The sequence below is a fragment of the Abramis brama genome (assembly GCF_963993115.1).
Source record: "Abramis brama genome assembly, chromosome: 24".
NCBI classification, from domain to species: domain Eukaryota; kingdom Metazoa; phylum Chordata; class Actinopteri; order Cypriniformes; family Leuciscidae; genus Abramis; species Abramis brama.
The window spans coordinates 15,616,413-15,638,210 of record NC_139986.1 but is presented as its reverse complement, the minus strand read 5'-3'; the positions used below and the strand labels follow the sequence as shown (position 1 = coordinate 15,638,210).

At 36.1% G+C, this 21,798-nt stretch overlaps 2 protein-coding genes across 2 annotated transcripts in view; both read right to left on the bottom strand.

Moving 5' to 3' along the window:
• Positions 1-7,822, bottom strand: part of pkd1l1 (polycystin 1 like 1, transient receptor potential channel interacting) — a gene marked incomplete at its 5' end in the record, with an annotated part of 18,059 nt that extends 10,237 nt beyond the window's left edge. The window contains 20 exons of the mRNA XM_084102053.1: positions 751-969; positions 1,055-1,111; positions 1,198-1,390; positions 1,501-1,624; positions 1,734-1,854; positions 1,971-2,113; positions 2,277-2,354; positions 2,504-2,680; positions 2,779-2,844; positions 2,978-3,028; positions 3,522-3,911; positions 4,017-4,180; positions 4,315-4,518; positions 4,605-4,786; positions 4,976-5,179; positions 6,070-6,202; positions 6,787-7,026; positions 7,195-7,363; positions 7,458-7,655; positions 7,747-7,822. Of these exons, the coding sequence (XP_083958179.1) occupies positions 751-969; positions 1,055-1,111; positions 1,198-1,390; positions 1,501-1,624; positions 1,734-1,854; positions 1,971-2,113; positions 2,277-2,354; positions 2,504-2,680; positions 2,779-2,844; positions 2,978-3,028; positions 3,522-3,911; positions 4,017-4,180; positions 4,315-4,518; positions 4,605-4,786; positions 4,976-5,179; positions 6,070-6,202; positions 6,787-7,026; positions 7,195-7,363; positions 7,458-7,655; positions 7,747-7,822 (3,189 nt within the window). The remainder of the gene's footprint in view (positions 1-750; positions 970-1,054; positions 1,112-1,197; positions 1,391-1,500; positions 1,625-1,733; positions 1,855-1,970; positions 2,114-2,276; positions 2,355-2,503; positions 2,681-2,778; positions 2,845-2,977; positions 3,029-3,521; positions 3,912-4,016; positions 4,181-4,314; positions 4,519-4,604; positions 4,787-4,975; positions 5,180-6,069; positions 6,203-6,786; positions 7,027-7,194; positions 7,364-7,457; positions 7,656-7,746) is intronic.
• A 5,992-nt stretch (positions 7,823-13,814) lies between these two features.
• On the bottom strand, positions 13,815-21,760 carry spag6 (sperm associated antigen 6). Its single transcript, XM_084102419.1, has 11 exons — positions 21,641-21,760; positions 21,282-21,377; positions 20,609-20,775; positions 18,905-19,088; positions 18,606-18,811; positions 15,904-16,077; positions 15,421-15,573; positions 14,661-14,852; positions 14,437-14,553; positions 14,185-14,330; positions 13,815-14,042 (listed from the first exon to the last, which is right to left on the bottom strand). Exons 1-11 carry the CDS (start codon positions 21,663-21,665, stop codon positions 13,997-13,999), a joined length of 1,506 nt encoding a protein of 501 aa, XP_083958545.1. The 5' UTR covers positions 21,666-21,760; the 3' UTR covers positions 13,815-13,996.
• Positions 21,761-21,798: the final 38 nt, after the last annotated feature.

The window sequence follows — 21,798 nt, the reverse complement described above, 5'->3', positions numbered from 1 at the left end:
TTCAAAGGACTTAACCCATGCAGCTAACAAAAATACTTACACTGTCATTGTTACATGTACCGGTAGTTGCTATAGTCATAGCTATACATTTATGCATAATTACATGCAACTAACCCTAAAACAAACCAAACCCTAATCCTAACCCTATAGTAAGTACATATAGTTACTTAATATTACTCAGTACTTAAATGTATAATTACACTGTAACAATGAAATCTTGAAATAAAGTGTAACCAAAATATGTTCTAAAAATGTTTCCAAATGTTCCCATTAAGTTATGAAAACATTATTTCTGAACATTCAAAACATCCAGTTAAAAAAAAAAAAAAAAAAAAAAAAGCTTGGTTATGAGAACATTAAGAAAACATTCAGTTTTATAATTTTGCAAACATTATGAGAATGTTGAATGTTCTCTGAACACTACAAATTAAAAATGTCTTACGAACATCCAACTAAAACGTTTCAGAAAAAGAACGCACCATGAATGATGAATAAATAATGGTTTTGTGTTAAGGAATTAAGAACATTATTAAAGACCAGACAGCTTTCAACAAACATTCTATTAACATGACAGGAAGAACATTTGTTCATAACTTTGAGAGAATGTAGCCAGAGAACATTCCCTGTTAGCTGGGAATTCATTAAAAAAATTCTGCTGCTTTTCAACTTTTCAAACAGAAAAAAATATGTTAATATCATGTCATTTTGAAAACTAACAGATCAACTTTGCATCAGGGTTGCCTCTCTTACCAGTACTAAATTCGTGATGATGTAAAGCACTTTGTTTGTGAGTTGGTGTCCTGGTCTGGACGAAAGCACTGGAGCCTCCAACACACCAGACAAGAGAGATACCAGTGCATTCACCATCCCAATGTCCAATATATGGCCTGCTGGAGGCTTGGACTCATGCAAGAGGGATGGGATGTCGTGAACATACTGGATTACTTCTTTGACACTGTGAAATGTCACCTAAATCAGATATTAAATAATTAGCAAAATGTATAAAACATTATAAATAAAACTGAAAATAAATCCAAGCTTGGGTTATACTCACTTGACTAGAGATTCTAATCAAATCAGTAAGACTGTAAATTATTTCAAATAAATCTCCCTAAAAACAAGAACAGAGTTAAATATAGAGTTTTGTTTTTTTGTTGTTGAAAAATGTCAGTTAGAGAATCTTTGTCAAGGTAAGACCTTGTCAGTGATGGACAGCTGACAGGCCGCTGAAACAAGGGCGGTGCGTGTGAGTGTCAGATGCTCGACAGAAGGCTCCGGGTCCAGACTCAAGCGGTTCAGCACCGTGATCAAAAGAGAGATGTAGTTGATGATGTCTCGGTTGCTTCCAATCTTACTCAGACCGGTTAGGTTATCGATTCCATACATGTACCTGGAAGAAAGAATAAAAGTCATTTTAAATCCTAATACGGCAGAAAAAGATTAAGAATTAAGAATTAATTAATAAAGAAAGTCATTTTTGTGTCCCAAAAAGAATCTCACAGTTCTTGATCAGGGCTGGGCTGGGAGGATGAGTTTCTCTGAAAGCTTGGATGAACAGTCACTGTCACAGGGCATAGTTTGGTCGCTGCTCCAAATCTGTTCTTTATTTCAATATAGACTGTGACTGTGGAAAAAGAGGTGTTCTGAGAATGAGAATAGAATAGATGTGGCTTGAGATCATAATAATGTAAACGTGAAATTATCTTGTCTGCTTTATTATGGATTATTTGTACCTTTGTAATCGTCATTAGGATCTCCACTAGGAAGATTGAAGTAATGTTGGAAATCCCTGCCTTCGTAAAGGAGTTTCCTTTCAGTGTTTCCAACACTGAAACTGTACTCATACAAGAGATCCTGATCACAGAAACACAATTACATCAAGATCAGATCAAAGAGAAAATTAATGTTGAAAATTACAACAAAATACAAAATATGAATATGTTGAAAGGAGTTTAAGGAAAAACATAGACCTCTTTTCCAGAGGAGCAGAAGACGCTGAAATGAGTGTGGATTTCAGAGCCTGTGCTGGGCTGCACTTGGCAGCTCATTCCCTCCGGAACAGCTTGTGTGTGGAAGAACAGCTGGCTTTTCCCCTGTAGCCGCTCCTCAGAACCTGACAAGGTGAGAAAAAAAAAGGAGTAAAAAGATGCAAATCGCATTCAGCCAAAGGAAATACAAACATTTAATGCATTATTTATTCATTTGTTTGTTCGTTTCATTTTCATTTGTAATAGGAATTTTCATTTTGAATTTCCAAAATGAGATGGAAAACTCACTTGCAGACACTTCGAGCAAATAAAGACTCTTTGGTTTAAGCATGAAGGGTTTAAATGTGACGACCGCAGAAGATAATCCTAAAGGAAAAAGGAGACAAAGACAACTAAAGGTTCTTTTTACAATTCATATGTAAAATGAGTTATGTCAACTTAGTTTTATAGAAATGTATATGTAATTCAGAAGGTTTTGTGGCCTTATAATAGGCGCTGTGAGTGCTCTCACATACCTGTGAGAGTGTAAGACTCAAACACAGACTGATGAATGAGCTGTCGGTCCAGATCCAGCAGGGTCTTCTCAGAAACCGCCGGGCCAAACAGGTTGGGGTCCACCAGATTATCACCCTCATTGTCATAAGAGTGAGGGAATGATCCTTCATTCCAACTAAATCCCATTGAATTGGTCCCTTTCACACACAGAGACACACACAGTTAAACACACTACAACATTTAAATACTAGAAATCACTGTTGCTCTTTTGATGCAGAGCATAAAAAACGTGTACCTGTAGGTCTGCCGACTGGAACACCAGGATCAGCCTCTTCAATTCCCAAACTATAGTAATCATACTCTAAACAGCAGCAAAAATATCATATGAGCATCAGTCATATTATAACTTAATACTGTTCACTAAAATAAAATTTAAAGTCCAGAGGTTTGTTTACTTATTAAGAGTAAAATACCTGGTAGCGAGGGACGATCACCTGATATTGTCTCGTAAATGTCTGTGTAAATCATGTCCTCAGTATGCAAGTCTGCAAATGTAGTTCACAAAGTTATTACATTTATTACATTTTATTGTATTCATATTATTATTACATTTGATTGCTATAACATTATTATTATCATCACTACTACTAATAATAGTAATAATCATTTATATCATTATTATTAAGTTGACATAATGCTCTCATTGAGTTAGATAACTAATCTATTAAATAGCAAGAGCTCTTCCTATTGTAAAAATATTTGTTAAATGTCCAAATTATCCAAAAACAATCTACCACCAGAGGGCGTCTAATCTCATTTTATTGCAATAGAAATCGTGATAAACAACATAGCTCTGAACAGAGCTCATTTTGTTTCAAGCCATAAAAACAAAAGCTTTATTATAATAGGGAACCTAATTCAAGTTTGAAAACTTTTACATAATTCATTATTTGACATGATTCTGACTTTAAGACATGGTTAGGATCATTCTCGCCACAGTACACAGTACTGAGATCATATCAGTCAATGACACCTTACCTGGGGCTGGTAAGGACCCATGAAACTCCCACTGACCCCCAGACGACTCTGTTTCCCCAGGGAAGGAAGGAAATAAGGGTGGGTGCGAAGGTTTGATAGTTGGAAATGCTGGACGGTGGTACAGGTTTGTGCTGGGACTTTCAATCAGCGTGCGTACATTAATGTTATGGTGTTTCGTATGCATCATTGAAGTCAGAGTATCTTGTGTAACTGGGGCTGTAAGGTCAATAACTTTAGATAAAAGATAAGGAGCCAAAGATACGCCTATATCTGGAACGGAGGGATCAGTAAAATGGGCTGGAGTGTAGGGTGTCACAGCAGGCTGGGAGAAATGTAAGCTCTCCTCCATTTGAGAGGGTAAACCTAAATCCATACTACTGCAGAATGGAACTGAAAGAAAAAGCAAGAGCAAACTATTTCAAATTTATCAAAAACACAAACTAAAATGTCTTGGTAAATATTAGATTGACTCTCTTTCTGATTGGCTGTACGTACCCTCTGTAACAGCTTTGCTTGAGGCATTAACAAGGTAAAGTTTCCAGTGATAGGTGACATTTTTTGCATTGAAACCACAATCATCACAGACAGCAGAAACAGAAAACTGATCATTCCAGTTCACTGAATTTTTTCTGCAATCTTTACAAGACATATGAATGTTGCTGCCGAGAATGAAAAAATATGATTCATTACATGCATGAAATACAACTTTGTACATTACTTTTATTCATTGCATATTATGTATTTTTATATTAAAAAAAAATATTTTATTTTCATTTATCCACTTAAATCCCACCTGGCATGTTTTGATGTTACAGTGATGAACATCTCAGATGAAGAAGATTGATGGCCACTGTGCACAGTGAGAGTGAATTTAAGCAGGTCAAAGTCAGGTTTCAAGGCAAGAGCGGGAACTACAAGAACTGCTGAAGTGGTCACGATGTTCCTGTTGAAACAGCTGCTCTCTTCTGTGTTTACTGGCCTGCATGACCAGCTGTAACTAAAACAGAAATAAAAATAAACATTTCAGATGTGATTAATGCAAAAATGACCGAATTGAATCAATAAACAAGCACTGTCACGTACCTTAAAGTATTATTGGGGAAATCTGGGTCATGTGATTTTTCCCCATCTAGAGTAACAATAACGCCGCTTTGACGATTGATGAAAATATTTGTGGCTTCGCTGATGACACTGACAGGATGACTGCGCACCACTTCAATTAAAACACTGTAGTTGCTGTACACCACATTACCGGATACCTGGACCTTTTGTGATGACAACAACTCTTGTTAGTATTTCCTTATGGCAATATATATTTTTAAATGTAGAGGAGTTAGGCTGAAACAAGTAAAAGCAGACAGCTACCTTAAGAAGCACAACTGTGATAATAATAAGAAATGTTTCTTGAACACCAAATCAGCATATTAGACATTACCTTTACCATTAGACATTACCTTTGCAATAGCTTTATATGTGTCATAATGAAGGAGGTATTTCGGAAGATCAATATACTGCCGTGTCGTGTCTATGTGTGGGAGGAGCAGCTGTCGTCCGCTCATGTCATATATAGTCCATCTATACAGGAGACCTCTGGAGACATTACACTGAATCTGAGCCTCAAACGTCACGGCAAGATGGACATTTTGATACCGCCACACCTAGAAGTATGCAAGCAAAATTTATTTAGTATATACACTGCTGGTCAAAAGTTTGGAATAATTACGATTTTTTAAGAAGTTTCTAATGCTCACCAAGGATGCATTTATTTGATTAAAAATATAGTAAAGCAGTAATATTGTGAAATATTATTACAATTTAAAATACCATTTTATTTGAATATGTTTTAAAATGTAATTTATTCCAAAGAATGAATAAATGGCAAAGCTGAATTTTCAGCATCATTTCTCCAGTCTTCAGTGTCACATGATCCTTCAGAAATCATTCTAATATACTCAATTATTGGTGCTCAATTATAATTAATGGTTCTTATTATCAATTTTGAAAACTTTCTGCTGCTAAATATATTTGTAGAAACCATGATCATTTTTTTCAGGATACTTTGATGAATAGAAAGTTTAATGAACAGTATTTCTTTGAAATACAAATCTTTTGTAACATTATAAATGTCTTTACTGTCTAATGTCCCTGCTAAATAAAAGCATACATTTCTTTATTTTGTAAAATATTAAGCAGTAAAACTGATAATAATAAGAAATGTTTCTTGATCACCAAATCAGCATTTTAGAAAGATTTCTGAAGGATCATGTGACACTGAAGACTGGAGTAATGATGCTGAAAATTCAACAGAAATACATTAAATTTAAAAAAAATATTAAAATAGAAAACTGTTATATTACATTGTAATAATATTTCACAACATTACTGTTTTTACTGTATTTTTGATCAAATAGGTGCCGTCTTGGCGAAACCTTAATTACTCCAAACTTTTCACCGGCAGTGTATATATAGATACCTTTTTGTTAGTGATGTCTCCTATTATAACTGTTAGAATATAGTTGTCTAATTGTGGCATATAGAGAACTTGTACCTGTATTTTATTTGGGCCCATGTTTTTCACCGGAGGAGGCTGACATGATTCTTCAACGACAAAGATGTGCCCTGTTAAAGAGGCTGAGCTCACTAGGTTGAACATAATAACCTCTAAGATGTACTCTCCAGTTCTGTAGAAAAAATAAAAACATTTCACATTTACAATAAAATTAAAATTAAAATTAAAATTATGACTGAGGACAAGATTTTGTAAAAAGTAACTGCTACAAAATGATCAATAAATAAATGAATAATAAGAGGGGGAAAAAAACTTTTCCAAACATGGGATAATTACTTCATACATTATAATATTACAAAAGATTTCTATTTCAAATAAATGCTTTCTTTTGAACTTTTTAATCATCAAAGAATTCTGAAAAGAAAGTATCACGTTTTTTTCAAAATTGATAATAAAAAAAAGATTCTTGAGCAGCAAATCAGCATATTAGAATGATTTTTGAAGGATCATGTGACACTGAAGACTGGAGTAATGATGCTGAAAATTCAGCTTTGACATCACAGGGATACACTGCATTTTAAAATATACTCAAAACAGTTATTTTAAATGGTAATAATATTTCACAGCACTACGATCTTTAATGTATTTTGATCAAATAAATGCAACCTTGGTGAGCATAAGAAAAATCTGCTATTTACTGTATATACCCTGGGTGACAAAAAAAAAAAAGGGACACCAGAGGGATACAATTTCTACCTGTTAAAGACATGATGCTCAGTGCTTGATCCGTCTCGCTCTGTTCCATCTCCAAAATTCCAAAGATACGAGACATCAGTTCCTGAGCTGATCCGGCAGGTGAAGTTTACAGAACGGTTTGATAAAACTGAGGGACTGTACAGAAGCCTGTTGGGCTGCACAGCTCTCTGAATCACAACAGGATAAATATCTGAACTGATGGATTTGAGACCGTTAGACACACTGACAGTGACATTGTATCTGAAAAATATAGATAGATAGATTAAAAAAAAAGTCAAATGTACAAATGCAGTAAACAGACACAAGTAAAATACTGATTCAGTCAAATTTGTATGACACATGTCTTTTGTAACTGAAAGCTCTTTAGATTGTCTATATGAAAATAGATTAAACAAAAACAAAACGCACTTGTTTGGGAGGCGATATCTCTTTTTGAAGATTCTGGATGTTGTTTTTATTTCAGGTCCATCCTCAAATCTCCAGTGAAAGTATAGAGGATCCGGCGCTTCTGTTACTGCTACAAATTGAATGTCTGTCTGTGTTGCATATGCCCGTTTGTCCGAAAAAATCCAAACAGCTGGAAAAATAACACATTCAAAGCAGAAAAATATAAAATAGTGTTGATAGGTTTGTATAACGGAGTAGCTTTTCTTTATGAATGGACCTCACACCTCGCTTGTGACTGTCTGTGGGTTTGGTTGAGGCTTTATCCTGCTGCTTGTCCTCTGTGTCTGTGGGCAGAGGGGCACAGGACGGGATATCCCGACCTCTCTCGGACAACATGAGATTCAAGTACTCAGTCCCAGAGGGACATGCTCTAATCTGCCAGCTGGTAGAATGAGTATAGATACTGTTCATCATGGTCACATCTAAAAACACAAAGACATATGGTGGTCACAAAAGCTTATTCTGTTTCATTCTTCCCATATTTGTAGCTATAGTACTGTCCAGTAAACATACTTAAATGGTACACTCCAGCAGCAGGTAATATTGCATCTATGTAGCAGGTGAAGTATCCATTGGCCATAAGAGACATATTATGCAAGCCCTGAGGACCAGAGTTCCCACTAAATGTAATGAAAACCATGGAAATGTTTTCTTTGCTCAGATCTGGCATGACTGGAAATATAATCAAATATACAAGGGATTACATTGCATTGCTTAGATGATTTTTGAGAAAATAATATTGTATCTTGCGTCCAATTCAATTTAAATAAATTTAATTAAAAGCACAATTGAATTACAAGCAACTTAAATTGCACAAGGGTTGCTATGGCAAGGCTGACAATAACCTGAGACTTCCAGGAGGAGGGGCTTTCCAATCTGCACCCTGTCAATCAAAGCAGCTACAGTGGCATCACGAACAGAAGGCCCTCTGCTGCCGTACACTGCCAACCAGCCCGTCTCATTCCCATAAGGGACAAACTCAGAGGAGAAGCATCTGTAGGCAAATCAAAACCAGACATGCTTCTCAATACAAAACACCAAAACACTGAAACTTACCTGCAGGTAGTGAGTCAAACTCACAATCAAAATAATGTATATCTAGATGCTGACTTTTTTCTAGGATGGTCTGAACTAGACACATTGTGGAAGTGAGGCGCTCTGGAATATTTTTGTGATAAACTGATACAATACAGTGAAAGAATACAGCATACATGCCATTACAGACTTGTGATTATAGTTTTGTCTTATTGTTTTGCCCACATATTATTTCACTGTTGTTTAACAATAAAAGACACATACATTTCAAGGAAGTATCTTTACAATAAATACAAGTGAATGAAATCCAATCAAAATGCAACTTTGCATATACTTTTTTTTTATTGTTGCATAAAGCAGAACATTTTAGGCTAATTCCTAAAATCTTTCCTATATTCCTAAATCTTTAAAATTAATTTAATAATGCGTATTTTAAGGAGTATAACATTGTAGATTTTTTTGGTTAGTTTTTTTTATATATATTTGCATTTTATTATATTTTTATGTTGTAACTGTTTGTGTTAATTAATTGAATAAAAAATGTAATTGTATTGTGCTGTTATATTGCCTACACTTCCATTTTTGTCAAGCGTTCATGTATATAACTTTTTATAGCTTTGTTCAATTTTTTTTAGTTAAATAAAATCAGTTTGGATATTATCATATTTAGATTTATACTAGTTCATTATTCATATTTTAAGTTACCTGACAAAACATTTTACAGTGTAATTCACTTAGTGAATAATATAGGCTAGATAAAGTTTAGTTTAAAAAAAGGACTCTTACCCTTCACTGAAACATGACTTGGAACATAGTGGACGCTTGGATTCTTGATGGTTTTCCAATGAGCTACAGTTGTTAAATCCAAGGTACATCTGAACAGCTGTAAAAAGTGTCATTTGATATTATAAACAAATCTTCGTGTAAGAGTTTCATCAAGGCCTTATTTGTCACGTGCAATTTCAGAGTTGCTACATACCATATCCCGAGTTTCCCTTAACATGCATGAGAGCAAAAATAAGTAAACAAAATACGGTCCTACAGAACAGAAACATCTTATCAAACGGAATGTCTCTCGCCGCTATCGCGAACGATTTCTTTGTCTCGTTTAAGTGTCAGTGAACAGGTGAAAAGGAGGCGTGTCTATTCTTGATTGACAGTTGCCGTTCCAATGATCGATTGCATTCTTATGCCTTCAGTCAGGGATCCCTAATTACGGCAAAAAAAAATTCTTTCTCTTTTTATTGTAATGAATTTATCCTATTTTATGATAGCGATATATGTTTTATTTCAATTGTATAGCTATTTAAAATTCTAAAATATATCTCTGATCACAATCTGTTTAGCATGCATTTAAAGGGACCAGGGAACTTCATCATGAATCATTTGCATAGATTTTGTTAAAATCCTCAGCTTGTGGGTGCTGACTATTAAGATAGATCCCGTTCTTTTCTACTTTTGATTCCCTGGAAGGTTTTTCACAAGTGAGCATTACACCTTCACAGTGCTAATTCAGCTTCTAACCCATGCAAAGAACAATGAATGCAAGTTTCACACAGGATATACAACGCCTAGCCTGTCTATATGACACATTATGCTCTTATTCAAACTGGAAACCGAATAGAATGAGAGAAGGCACAACTAAAAAAAACTATCTCTAAATAATCTAAAATACTCCAAAACGACGAAGATGCCAGATGCAGAATATTAAGGCAGTGCCGCTTGCTCTTCTCAGACCGTAAAGCAATTGCTAAAATATTTGCATTATGAGATAGAAATTGTGTAGGCTGTTCATGCTTGTGGTCCGTTTCAGAGGGAAAAGCCTATGTTTGTTTACTCGTTTTAAGACAGAGGATGTGAGAATGTGAGGTGAATGCATGTGTAGAGCCTGCTGAGTCTCACAAAGTCTGACTGATCACATGCCAGTGATGTTTTTGGCTTCAAAGGCTTTTCCGAGAAAGACCACGTCAGGATTATTGAGAAATAGACATTTATAGGTGAGGCATGAACACATTGTTAGTGACCCACAACAGAACGACAAGTGCTGACCAAACCATCGGCTACATCCCCCTGAGAAAACAGAGCCTGCCACTTCACGTGTCCATGTTCCACAGTGATGAATGAGAGCTGAAGTGGACCATTGACGGCAGGGTCACTGACGCCCAAGGGCACAATGAATGACAGGGTTGAATAAAACTAGCTTCCACCGAGAGTATCGTGCTTTAGACAATAACACATTAAATAAGATGTGTTTTTTGCTTTTTGGGTGTGTGGGTGAATCGCGCCCCCTTGTGTGTTAGGCTACTTGTGTAGCCTATACGGCAAACAATCGACAATTAGCCTGAGCACATTTCTTATGAACTTATCTTTTGTTGTTTCAAATAATTTCCTATTAGAAAACCCTCCCAGTCGATGATATGTGTTCAACAGTCAAATTAATTTATAAAAGTAGACTAATTCAAAATGTTTATAGGCCATTTGCGTCAGCCACTACTTAAAAGGCCTAGGCCTGTAAGACGATAAATTAATATTTTGATGGGCTATTTATAGGCTTAAGTTAATTAAAAAAAAGATAAATAAATAAAACTAAATAAAACGTTAATGCAAACTAAATGCAATAAAACAAACATTTATTAGGCTAAATATTATAATAGGCTACGTTTATTTAAAAAAAAAAAAAAAAGTAAAGTAAAACATGGTATAACTGTTTCAACAATTAGCCTAAAATCAACCAAAAATATTACAAAATAACAGTTCACTCCGTGTACAAATTGAATTTGGACAGATTTTTATAGAAAATAATTTAGCTACAAGAAACCAAAGACATGAGCATTTCTATGTTTCATGCAGATTAAGCCCCAAAATGTTTATAAATGACGTTGGCCGAGGAAAATATTTGTTTGACAATTAACTTTAATTAGACAAATATTAACTTTATTAACGGGTGTGAATGTTCGTTGAAGTCGCTATCAACGTTTCAAGGGGTACAAGAAGGCATATAAGACATAAGAGCTCGATCATTTTGAATGATTGTGTATTAAGCACTGTTTAGTCAAGAAAGTAGGCTATATTAAACATATTAATCTGAGTACATCCTCATGTCATATTGTCTCAAATGAAGGAGGCATAAAGACAAACTTGCAGTGTCGGTTTTGCACTGAATCTACAGCTTGCAGTCTGGTGCACACGAAGGTTTGTGGGTAGCCTTCTCATTTAAAAGCCTCAAGCGTATATGGCTTAATTATTTCAAGGCTTCTTCCGTTTCTTGTGCATGTGTTAGTGGCTGAAAGAACGATGCCACAACTGATATACGTGTTCCAACCTTACGGTAATGCAGGCAAGTCAGACTTAATTTAGTAAATAAATAACTGTGGGCATGCACGTACTACCTTAGATAATATGAAAATTATAATACTATTATTATATTTCAGTTGAAAGTCTTACTAACCATTTCGGACTAAATCAAAATCAAAATAGGCCCTAGGCCTATAGTTTTTTATATTTTACATTCACGAAGTGATCTGGAATTCTGATTTCATAATCAAGGGCAAAGCTGTGGGATGGAGACAATACATGACAAAACAGTGTCAAATGAAAAAGTAATCTGATTGACATCAGAAGAGGAAACAATAAACAAAGCATGGGCTGCCATATGTTTAACAGCTGTTCTTTAATCTGTACAGTTATGAAATCAGACAGCAGGGGGCGATAACGAGTGAATTCATAATTACCAATAGAAATTATATCTCACGGGGGCCCAGTTTCTCTATAATGACAGATAGCGTTTCCGATATTAGCCTACGAACGTTCGTTTCTTTTACATGGGTGTTTCCTAAAAAAATATTTAACAACGCGCAATAGCCTACGTGAATTGTATAGCCTATTGCGTTGTCTGTTCAGGACGTGTTAAAATTTCAATCGCTCGTTATTATGGCCTCTTTTATTAGGCCTATCTTAAAAATTCCTAGTTATTTATGAAATTATAATTGTGTGAGTCGTTTGTTCAGAACGTTTACACAACAGCTGATCTGTTCATCTGATGTCCTTTTGCAATCTTTTATTTTCACAAATTCAAGGGGTGTGCAATGCAAGCTTCAAGGGCCAGCCCAATGGAGACATGGAGGCAGCGTTTACTGTTTTGTGGCCCTGTGTGTGAGTGATCCTGCTAATGACAAGGGTAGCCTATTAAATCTAACGAACGAGGTCCATTGTGTTGCCAGTAGGCTACTGCCGAGTGAAATTGAGCGGTCTGCTCTTTGCTCCCTAAAGCGATAACGCAACGCTTCACGACCTTGTGGTGCGGTGGGTTCGAGGAAGGCGGAGGAAGAGTGGGTTGTAAGAAGTGGATGAAAAGGCTTTGGCCGGGAGAAGAAATTCGGCTCCTGTTCTCATGAACGACATGATATTCTCTTCACTGATATGTTTACGCCCCTATTTTTAATAAGCCTACAAGTGCAAAGTAGCCTATTTTATTGGACCATCTTCTGAAATGCCTTCACTTGCCTGAAACACTAATGTCACCTCTTTTTCTGTGCAAACTACGTGGTTACAAATCATCCCACTTTTTTTATTTAAATAAAGGCATAAAATAAAGTATCCTGACATTAAAGGAAAAAGCAAAAAGAGTGAGTAATAACTGTAGCCTACTGTTAAACTTAGGTGTAGTTTTGCGGTTGTCCTGCAGGTGATTCTGTCTGCTAGCGATGCGTTTAGCACTCTACGAATATTTTAATTTAGAGGATGGGTTTTCAATCTTTTAGGTGCCATGCATGGACCCTTAAATATGATCATCCTGGTGCGACTCAAGGGCCCCTCATACTAAAATGTAAAAGGCAGCTATATATTTTCATGTGTAAAAAACAAATTTATACTGTGAAAATTAATATTATATATATGTGAAAAATATTTAGTTTGTTACATTTGTAACATTCTTTCTACTTACAATATAAGTGTGCTGTACTGTTATTTATTTTGTGTATTTTTTATTTTAATCAATATTTTATTTATTTTATCCAATTTATTTATCCATATATATATATTAATATTTTTTTCACTATGCTTTTCAACAGACTCCCTAGCACTCCAATTTGGCCCCATGGGGGTCCCCGGACCCAAGTTTGAAAATCCCTGCTTTAGAGCACTCTTAGATCTATGTGAATTTAAAGGTCTTCTCAAGTTACAATGCTTTTTGGGAAAGAGCCCATAATTCTAATAGGCTTTTTGTCTCTTCATTTAGGCTTACAATGCTTTTGGGAAACATAACCCTGCACAATGACACAGGCTCTTGCATGGATTAGACCTTATTAAAAAGCCTGAATCTAGGGTAATTCACGCAACACCTAAAAAAAGTGTCTTAATAATCAGGTAGCCTCAAATGGTTGCACAAAATATTACAAGCATTTAAATGACAATCAACTTTCAATACCCTGATAGTGAAATGGAAGTGTATACCTACTGTTTCATAATAAATCAATAGATTTTATTTTTGTATAAAACAACTACCCGGATTGATCAATGATTTTTATTAAAGACTTAAAATATCTGAATTAATAATCACTAAATCATGCATTTTAATGCATTTTCTTTTTATTGAAATAAGATGTTGCAGATGTGATCATCGCCACTTTTCACTTTTTATTTTTCACAAGTTCACTTTTTAAAACGTAAAACATCCATAGTGTTTCAGTAAAGAAAGTATTGCACATGATCACACTGGCTGATGATAGCTTTAAATCCTTTCCAGCAAGGTCTCAGAGTAACCAGGGGAATAATACCTGTGAAAGAAAGGAAGATCAGTGGAACACCAAAAACCATACAGAATAATCAATCTAAGGGTTTACAGCATTATAAAAGCATGTTTAGTGTAAAAACATTTTATCATGGTGCTGTTTATTATTCGCATAAATGTTCATGAACCTGACAATCTCCTCAGGGTAGCAGCTGTTGATTGCATTGATATATTCCTGAATTGCAGAACCAGGTTCTGCTCTGATCTCCTGCACTTTCTTCAGACCACCGCTGGTAACAAGCAAGCGCCGTGCTTTACTGTCATGAGGAAGAACCTTTAAGATGGGGAGGAAATCGAAAAGCTCCTTAAACAGTTCTCATTGTCATTAACAAATGCAGCTTTCATAAAATGTGTTAATGAAAACAGTAAGTTCCCGCTACCTTACTGAACTGGCAGATGACATGTTTAAGAATGTTGCTGGGAGCTTCATAGAGAAGAGGCTCCAGTGCTGGTAGATAAGTGCATTTTTGAAGGACGCTCTTCAATGCCTTCTTGGCCTTTTTTGAGTATGTGAACAAAGCAAAGAAGAGGCAAGAGTTACTAAAAAATGAATGATATTGGTAAAAAAAAAAAAAATTACAGTTACTAATGGACCATTGGTCACCTTGACCTGCAGGTCTTCAGAACTTTCAGTGTCCAAATAGAGTTTTAGGAGTTTAGGGAACACGTTGGCCACAGCAACAGCTCGTGCATGTTCGGGTGTGTGTCGGCCAATCTGGCCAAACGCCCAAGCTGTGGCTGCTTTGAGGTGGTCGTCTTGCTCCTCTTCCAGACAGATAGACAACTGTGGCACTCCCTACAGGAGTGGAGAATCAAATGTGATCATAATCAGTATTATGAGAGAAATCCACTAATGTTCAAAAGTTTATGATCGGTAAGAAGTCTCTTATGTTCACCACGCATTTATTTGATCAAAAATACAGTTAAACATTAATATTGTGAAATATTAGTGCAATTTAAAATAACAGATTTCTATTTTAATGTATTTTAAAATGTAATTTATTCATGTGATGGCAAAGCTGTATTTTCAGCATCATTACTCCAGTTTTCAGTGCCACATGATCATTCAGAAATCATTCTAATATGCTAATTTGCTGCTCAAGAAACAATTCTTCTTATTATGACAGTAGTTTGTGGAAACCATGAATTATTATTTGATGAATAGAAGATTCAAAAGAACAGCATCTACTTGAAATATATATGTTTGTAACAATGTAAAAGTCTCAACGGTCCCCTTTGATAGAAGTATTAATTTCTTTTTTCTTTTTCTTTTTTTAAATCTTACTGACCCCAAACTTTTGAACAGTATATGTAGTCAAATTTAAGTTTTACAAGTAATCTTAAGGAAGGATGTTATAACAGACTTTAGATACAATCACAGCCATGGCTAAGTTCTCGGAGTGTGCAGCCACAAAGCCCAGCATCATGATCCCAGGCAGGCGAACATTCCCTTTGGAGTCCCCGAGGTAGTCAATCACAGCTGCTACGCCCCCCATATTCACTATTAACTGAGACAGCTGAGTAGGAAACAAACAATGCACACAAGCAAACACACAAGTCAGTGTGACATAATGATAAATTATAAATAAATAGACAAGAAAAGCAAAACCGTTTTGGGCAGGTGAAAAAAAAGTGGTGATGCAATGACTATGTGGTTACCAATTGTCTGTTTCCTGTGTTGCACTGGTGATAAATAACAGACCCACATTCTCCATGGTTTACAGACTAGCTGCCTCAAACCATATTATTTAAACAGGGGGTGTCAAAGAGCTGACAAAGTAGAGATTCCAAAGTTACCCAAGCATCTTGAAATCATTTAGTGGGTATGTTATGTATGTGGTAGGTACTTCTGGGGTGTGTTTTGTGATTTCCCGAATAAGAGTGGCGACATTCTTCCGAACATATTCATCAGGGTCCTTTAGGCAAACCAGCGCAGCGGGGAATATCTCGGCTTCCACCACCATCTCGGCTACGTCCACGGAATGCTTGGCGATTTGACTGAGAGCTGAAAAAACCTGCCTCTGTAAAGAGTAAAAATGTAATCTACTGTCAAATTAAATCATTAGGGCTTTTCACACTGTGCTTAACCCTGGGGTTAGCATTGTTCTAAACCCCAGTTTTAACACCAGGCAGAGGAAAGTTACCCACTTGCAATTAGAAGCGGGGTTAACACTGCTTTTTACCCTGCTCTGGAGCCGGGATAGCACCAGTTTAACCCTGCATTGCGGTGCCAAGCATGTAAAGTGTTAAATTGTGATTGAATGTTTATGGCTAGATGGTTAGCAACAGACAACCAATCAGATGCATCATATTCACAAGCTTTTGATGATCATATAAACATTGCGTGTTGTAAACAGTAGTTTCAGCATTTGAGGGGAAAATGGAGTAATTGTTGGTGTATAAACTGGAGTTAAGAAGAGTTATATTGAATTGATAGTCGGCAATGTATAATATGAGGTAGCACAATGCTAGTTATGTAAACAGGTTGTGTACCGACTCATCCAATCAATGTCACTGACACCACAAATATGCAATTAAGAACATTAACATATGGTTTAGGAATGTAAAGTGTGAACCATCAGTTTATAAATGCCCAGGATTAATTGTTAACCCCGGCTAAAACATGAGTAGTGTGAAATGCGAAACAAGATAAGGATTCTAGGATTCTGCTTTTCCTGGGTTAAGAATGACCCAGGGTTAACTATTTCAAGTGTAAAAAGCCCTATCTATCTATAAATTATAGAAACGTCTGTCTGTCTGTCTGTCTGTGTGTCTGTGTGTGTGTCTGTTAACCACATATCTCTCGAACGGTTAGTTCGATGGATTTCAAGCTTGACAGGTGTCTCGCTACGGGCACGAGTAAGTGCAGTGCCAAGTTTGACGTTGTTTGGATGAGAAATGCTAAAGATATCGTTAAATATATCATTTTTAAAAGGTTGTGGTTTAAAAATAAACATTCTGACATTAGAGGGTTGTATCGGTCAAAGAAGCCCCAAGAAGGTTGTGGTTTAAAAATAAACATTCTGACATAAACACTCAGTCAGCTACACTGTTTACTTCTGAATATTATAGTTTGGTTCCAGAAAGTGATAAATCCATTTTGATTAATTTGAGTAAAAATGTGTTTTCTTTACCAAGAAAGTGGCAAGATGAAAACGACTATTTTCTGTTTCAAACTTTCACATAGCATCTTTAGGTTATAATAACATAAAAAATTCAAATACAGATTTTGATTTTCAAAGATCTATTATAAAAACAGATTATTTTTCCCCAAAAATGCAATAAATTCATGACACTTTTTTTTTCAAAATGCAATTAATCCATTGAATCAATATAAAAGTTATTTTTTATCATATTGAAACTGTTGAAATCAGCCATCGCTAAGAAATATCTCCTGAACTTTTTTGACGGCGATCAGCTCACAAAAACTGATTTTGCACGGGCACTTTGCACTGCTCCCTGAATCGACGCGCTTATTCATTTGTGGATGTTAACTGAATCTGTAAGTCAGCTATGCTGTTTACTTCTGAATATTATATTTCATTCTGGTGCGCTTAACGTTATCGCTACTGTGTAAATGCTATTCACCAACTAAACATATCCTTTTCAATGCGTTCACATTCTCTTTCACGGGCATCATTTGTAGTTGCCTATTCACAAACTGTTTCCTCAAGCATAGCGTTTTCTCGGAGTTCACTGTGTGCTTTCTACCATGCACAAATAAAAATGTCACTGAACTTTTGCTGTGTAATTGTAACAATGAGCACTCAAACACACCAAACCAACAATTACTAAAAACACACTCAAAAACTGATTTTGCACGGCATTTTGCACTAGCACTTAGAAGGTTGTGGTATACATAAACACTCAGTCAGCTACACTGTTTACTTCTGAATATTATAGTTTATTCACAGCCATCATTTGTAGTAACCTAGCCTGCTCCCTGAATGTTGGGCACCAAACCAACAATTACTAAAAACACACACAAAAACTGATTTTGCACGGGCATTTTGCACTAGTTGAGTCTGCATGTCATTGATTTCAATATCTGTACACTCTTAAAAAAATAACCTTTATTGGCATTAGTGGTTCCATGAGGAACCTTTAACATCCATGGAACCTTTTGAATTAGACAAAGGTTCTGTACAGTGGAAAAAGGTTCTTTAGATTATTAAAATAGTCTCCGGTCACACTTTAGATTAGGGTCCAATTCTCACTATTAACTAACTATTAACTATGACTTTTGCCTCAGTAAACTCCTAATTACTGCTTATTAATAGCTATAGGTAGTTGCTAAATTTAGGTATTGGGTGATATTAAGTGATGTAGAATATGGTCATGCAGAACAAGGCATTAGTATGTGCTTTATAAGTACTAAAACACAGCCATTATCCAAGTAATATGCATGCTAATAAGGATCTTAACTAAAGTGTTACCTGTTCTTCACAATAAGATGGTTCTTTTAAAAAGATACTTTGAGGAACCCCAAATAGTTCTTCTATGGCATTGCTTTCAGAACCTTTATTTTTAAGAGTGTAGACTGTGTCACCTTTAATTTGGCATCTGGGTTTAGGATCATCTGTGCTAGGTGGGCGATTGCCCCTGTGTCCACCACGGTTTGAGCCAGCTCTGGGGAGTGCTTGGCTATGTCGCTCAAAGCGGAAGCAGCAACCCTCTTCAGGGCAATTTCAGGCTCTTGGATGCATAACACAAGCAGAGGCACCACTCCGGCATCAACCACTGCCTGAGACAGCTCTGCACGCCAGGAGTGAAGATGAACAACAAAAGGAACATTGACAAATTGTAAGAAATAAATATAAAAGCAAACCCTTTTTGAAGCAAACTCACGTGCATTGTGCCTGGCAATGTAGCTTACTGCCCATGCCGCAGCCTCTTTGACCTCAGGGTCAAACTCCTCCAAGGAGACCACAAGAGCGTCCAGTGCTCCACAGTCCACCACGGCCTGTGCCAGCTCAGGGGAGTGCTTAGCAACAGCCCGAAGAACGAATGCAGCTGCTTTCTTATAGAATCGCTGTCATTCATATCCCAGTAATCCAGAGGGAAAGGACAAAGCAATTGAACAATAAATACACTAGAATGTTCATGAATCACCAGCAAAACTGCCTTTAAAGGGATAGTTCACCCAAAAATGAAAATTCTGTCATAATTTACTCTCCCTCAAGTTGATCCAAACCTGTTACAGTTTTTTTGTTCTGCTGAAAACAAAGAAAGATATTTTGAAGAATATCAAAAACCAAAAAGTTGATGGGCACCGTTGACTTTCATATTATATTATCGTGCCCCACAACTGTTTGGTTACAAACATTCTTCAAAATATATTCTGAATGTTCTGATCCACTCTGACTTCTGACCTGAAATGTTGCCTGAATCATAATCATACACTGTTCGTTCGTTGGCCAGAGGAGAACTGCCCCCCCCGACTGAGCCTGGTTTCTCCTAAGGTTTTTTCTCCATTCTGTCACCTGATGGAGTTTTGTTCACCTGTCACTGTCGCCTTTGGCTTTTGGCTTGCTTAGTTGGGGACACATAATATATTTAACAATATTATTGATCTGCCTGCACTGACACCTTTATATATGAGAACTGAACTGAGCTGGACGATGACATCACTGTTTTCTCCAGAGCGGCTGTATAGATAAATGAACTACATTAATATTTTTTTTACAACAAAAATGAACCATCACTGAACTTACTTCAGCTGGACTATGACACTATTTTCTTCTAGATCTGCTGTACAGCCGAAACAAACTTTGTTGCATTACTTTCCTGTTATCACTGCTTTGAAACAAAAAGCACTATATAAATAAAGGTGACTTGACTTGACTTTGTGTTCAGCAGAAGAAAGACATTTATACAGGTTTGGAACAACTTGAGGGTGAGTAAATAATGACAGAATTTTCATTTCTTGGGTGAACTATCCCTTTAACAAACAGTAAGTCCATATATCACATTCTATACGATTCAATTAGATAAAAAAGAACTTTGGTGGAGTGTATACTATACTTCTAATGAAGCCTCTCTGACAGTGTAACAGTAGTCTAACAGAAAGTTTTGGAGTAAAAGCTTTGGGTCACCACTTTTTAGTTTTTTTTCTTTTCTTTATTCTGGAATCTGGACAATGATCCGAGAGTTTGCCAGGAGTCAAACCAAGATGTGATCTGAGATGTGGAGTTGATGCACTACCATGCACTTTAGATTTTTATAATGAAACAATATGTAAATGTTTAGTACCTGTATTCCTGCTCACAGTCATGTTACTGTTTAAAGTCATATAATTTAAATAAAGAATGCAGACAAACTGCTTTTGCTTTGACTTTATGCTTATCACAACACATTTAAAAGCAAGTAATAAATGAGAATAGCGCAAAAAATATATTAATTAAACTGGAAATTGCAAAAACATGGTTTGCCTGGCTGACATTGCCAAGTTTTCGCATTGTGCAAAAGCAAATTTAGGCATGAAAGTCTGACGCCTTGAGGCAAACCTATTTATTTCAATGAAAGCTGAACGGCTCAACTAAAGAAACTCACGTTTTTCTCAGCCAGGGAGTGCACAAGCTGAGGAAGAATGTCTCCCTTTACTACAGCCTCAGCCAGGTCATCGTTATAGTTGGCAAGCCTTCCGAGAGCCAGGGCTGCTGTCTGCTGAATAGTTGGGACTGCATCCAAAAGGAGAGGCCTCAAAAGGGACATTACACCTAAGCCAGAGAGAGTGAGCACATTTGTGCAGGGGAGAAAACAGGAGTGGAAAGACACTTGAGAGCAGATGAGGGGAGGATATACTTTCAAAGGTTCAAATCATATAATAAAATATATCTATAAAATGATGAGCTACTGTATGCGTGCTCCTTATTAATTAAACATTTAACTTGTTAACTATTTTGTAAGATATTTCGCCCAGAAACATTCATTGTACTGTGCAGTGTTTTGGTGAAAGATTGATTTAGATCCTTTCCCCCCCATCAGTCCTGAGTGTGTTGAAAAGTATACTCTACATATTGTAGGTTAGGTAGTTGAGTTATACAGCCCATGTTATAATTCACCTTGAATGTCTTTAAGCTCACTTGTAATTAGTATTACCCAGGAAAATCATATTTTATCAGTTGAAAAATTATTTCCATTATAATCAGATAAGTTACCATACCATTCTTCAAGCAGAAAACATCTTATTTTTTTCCACAAAATAAATATTTCAGACACTCACCAGCATTTTGAAGTGTTTCAGTATTTTGTGGTCTTGATGCAAGATCTGCTACATTTTGCACAAATTGTGTTCTTGCCTTCTGGTACTGCTCAAACACTGTATAATAATAATAATAATCATTCATATTATTATAATAATCTCGTTTTACAAATTTGGGTTTGTTGATAGGGCAAATTACTGACAGTAGTTTAAGTTAAACATAGACCGGCATATAAGTTAAGACGAGTCAATGCTAACAATCATGTCAACAAACTGCGAAAGTAAGAAAAGTAAGTAACCCCAGTGGTTTTAATGATCTGAGTGAGTTTATCATTGCATTAACATTTTTAACCATCCTTCAACGGATCTGACTTCCTCACCTTGTAAAACCTGCCGTTGACTCATTGTTTTATCAGTATCCTAAATCGGAGCAAAAACGACAAAAAGCTGCGTGGATGCGACAAACTGTGCGTTTAAACTTCCATTAGGAAACAGCGTTTGTTGTGACTTTGAGAGCAGGCGTGCAACTGTTGTCTTG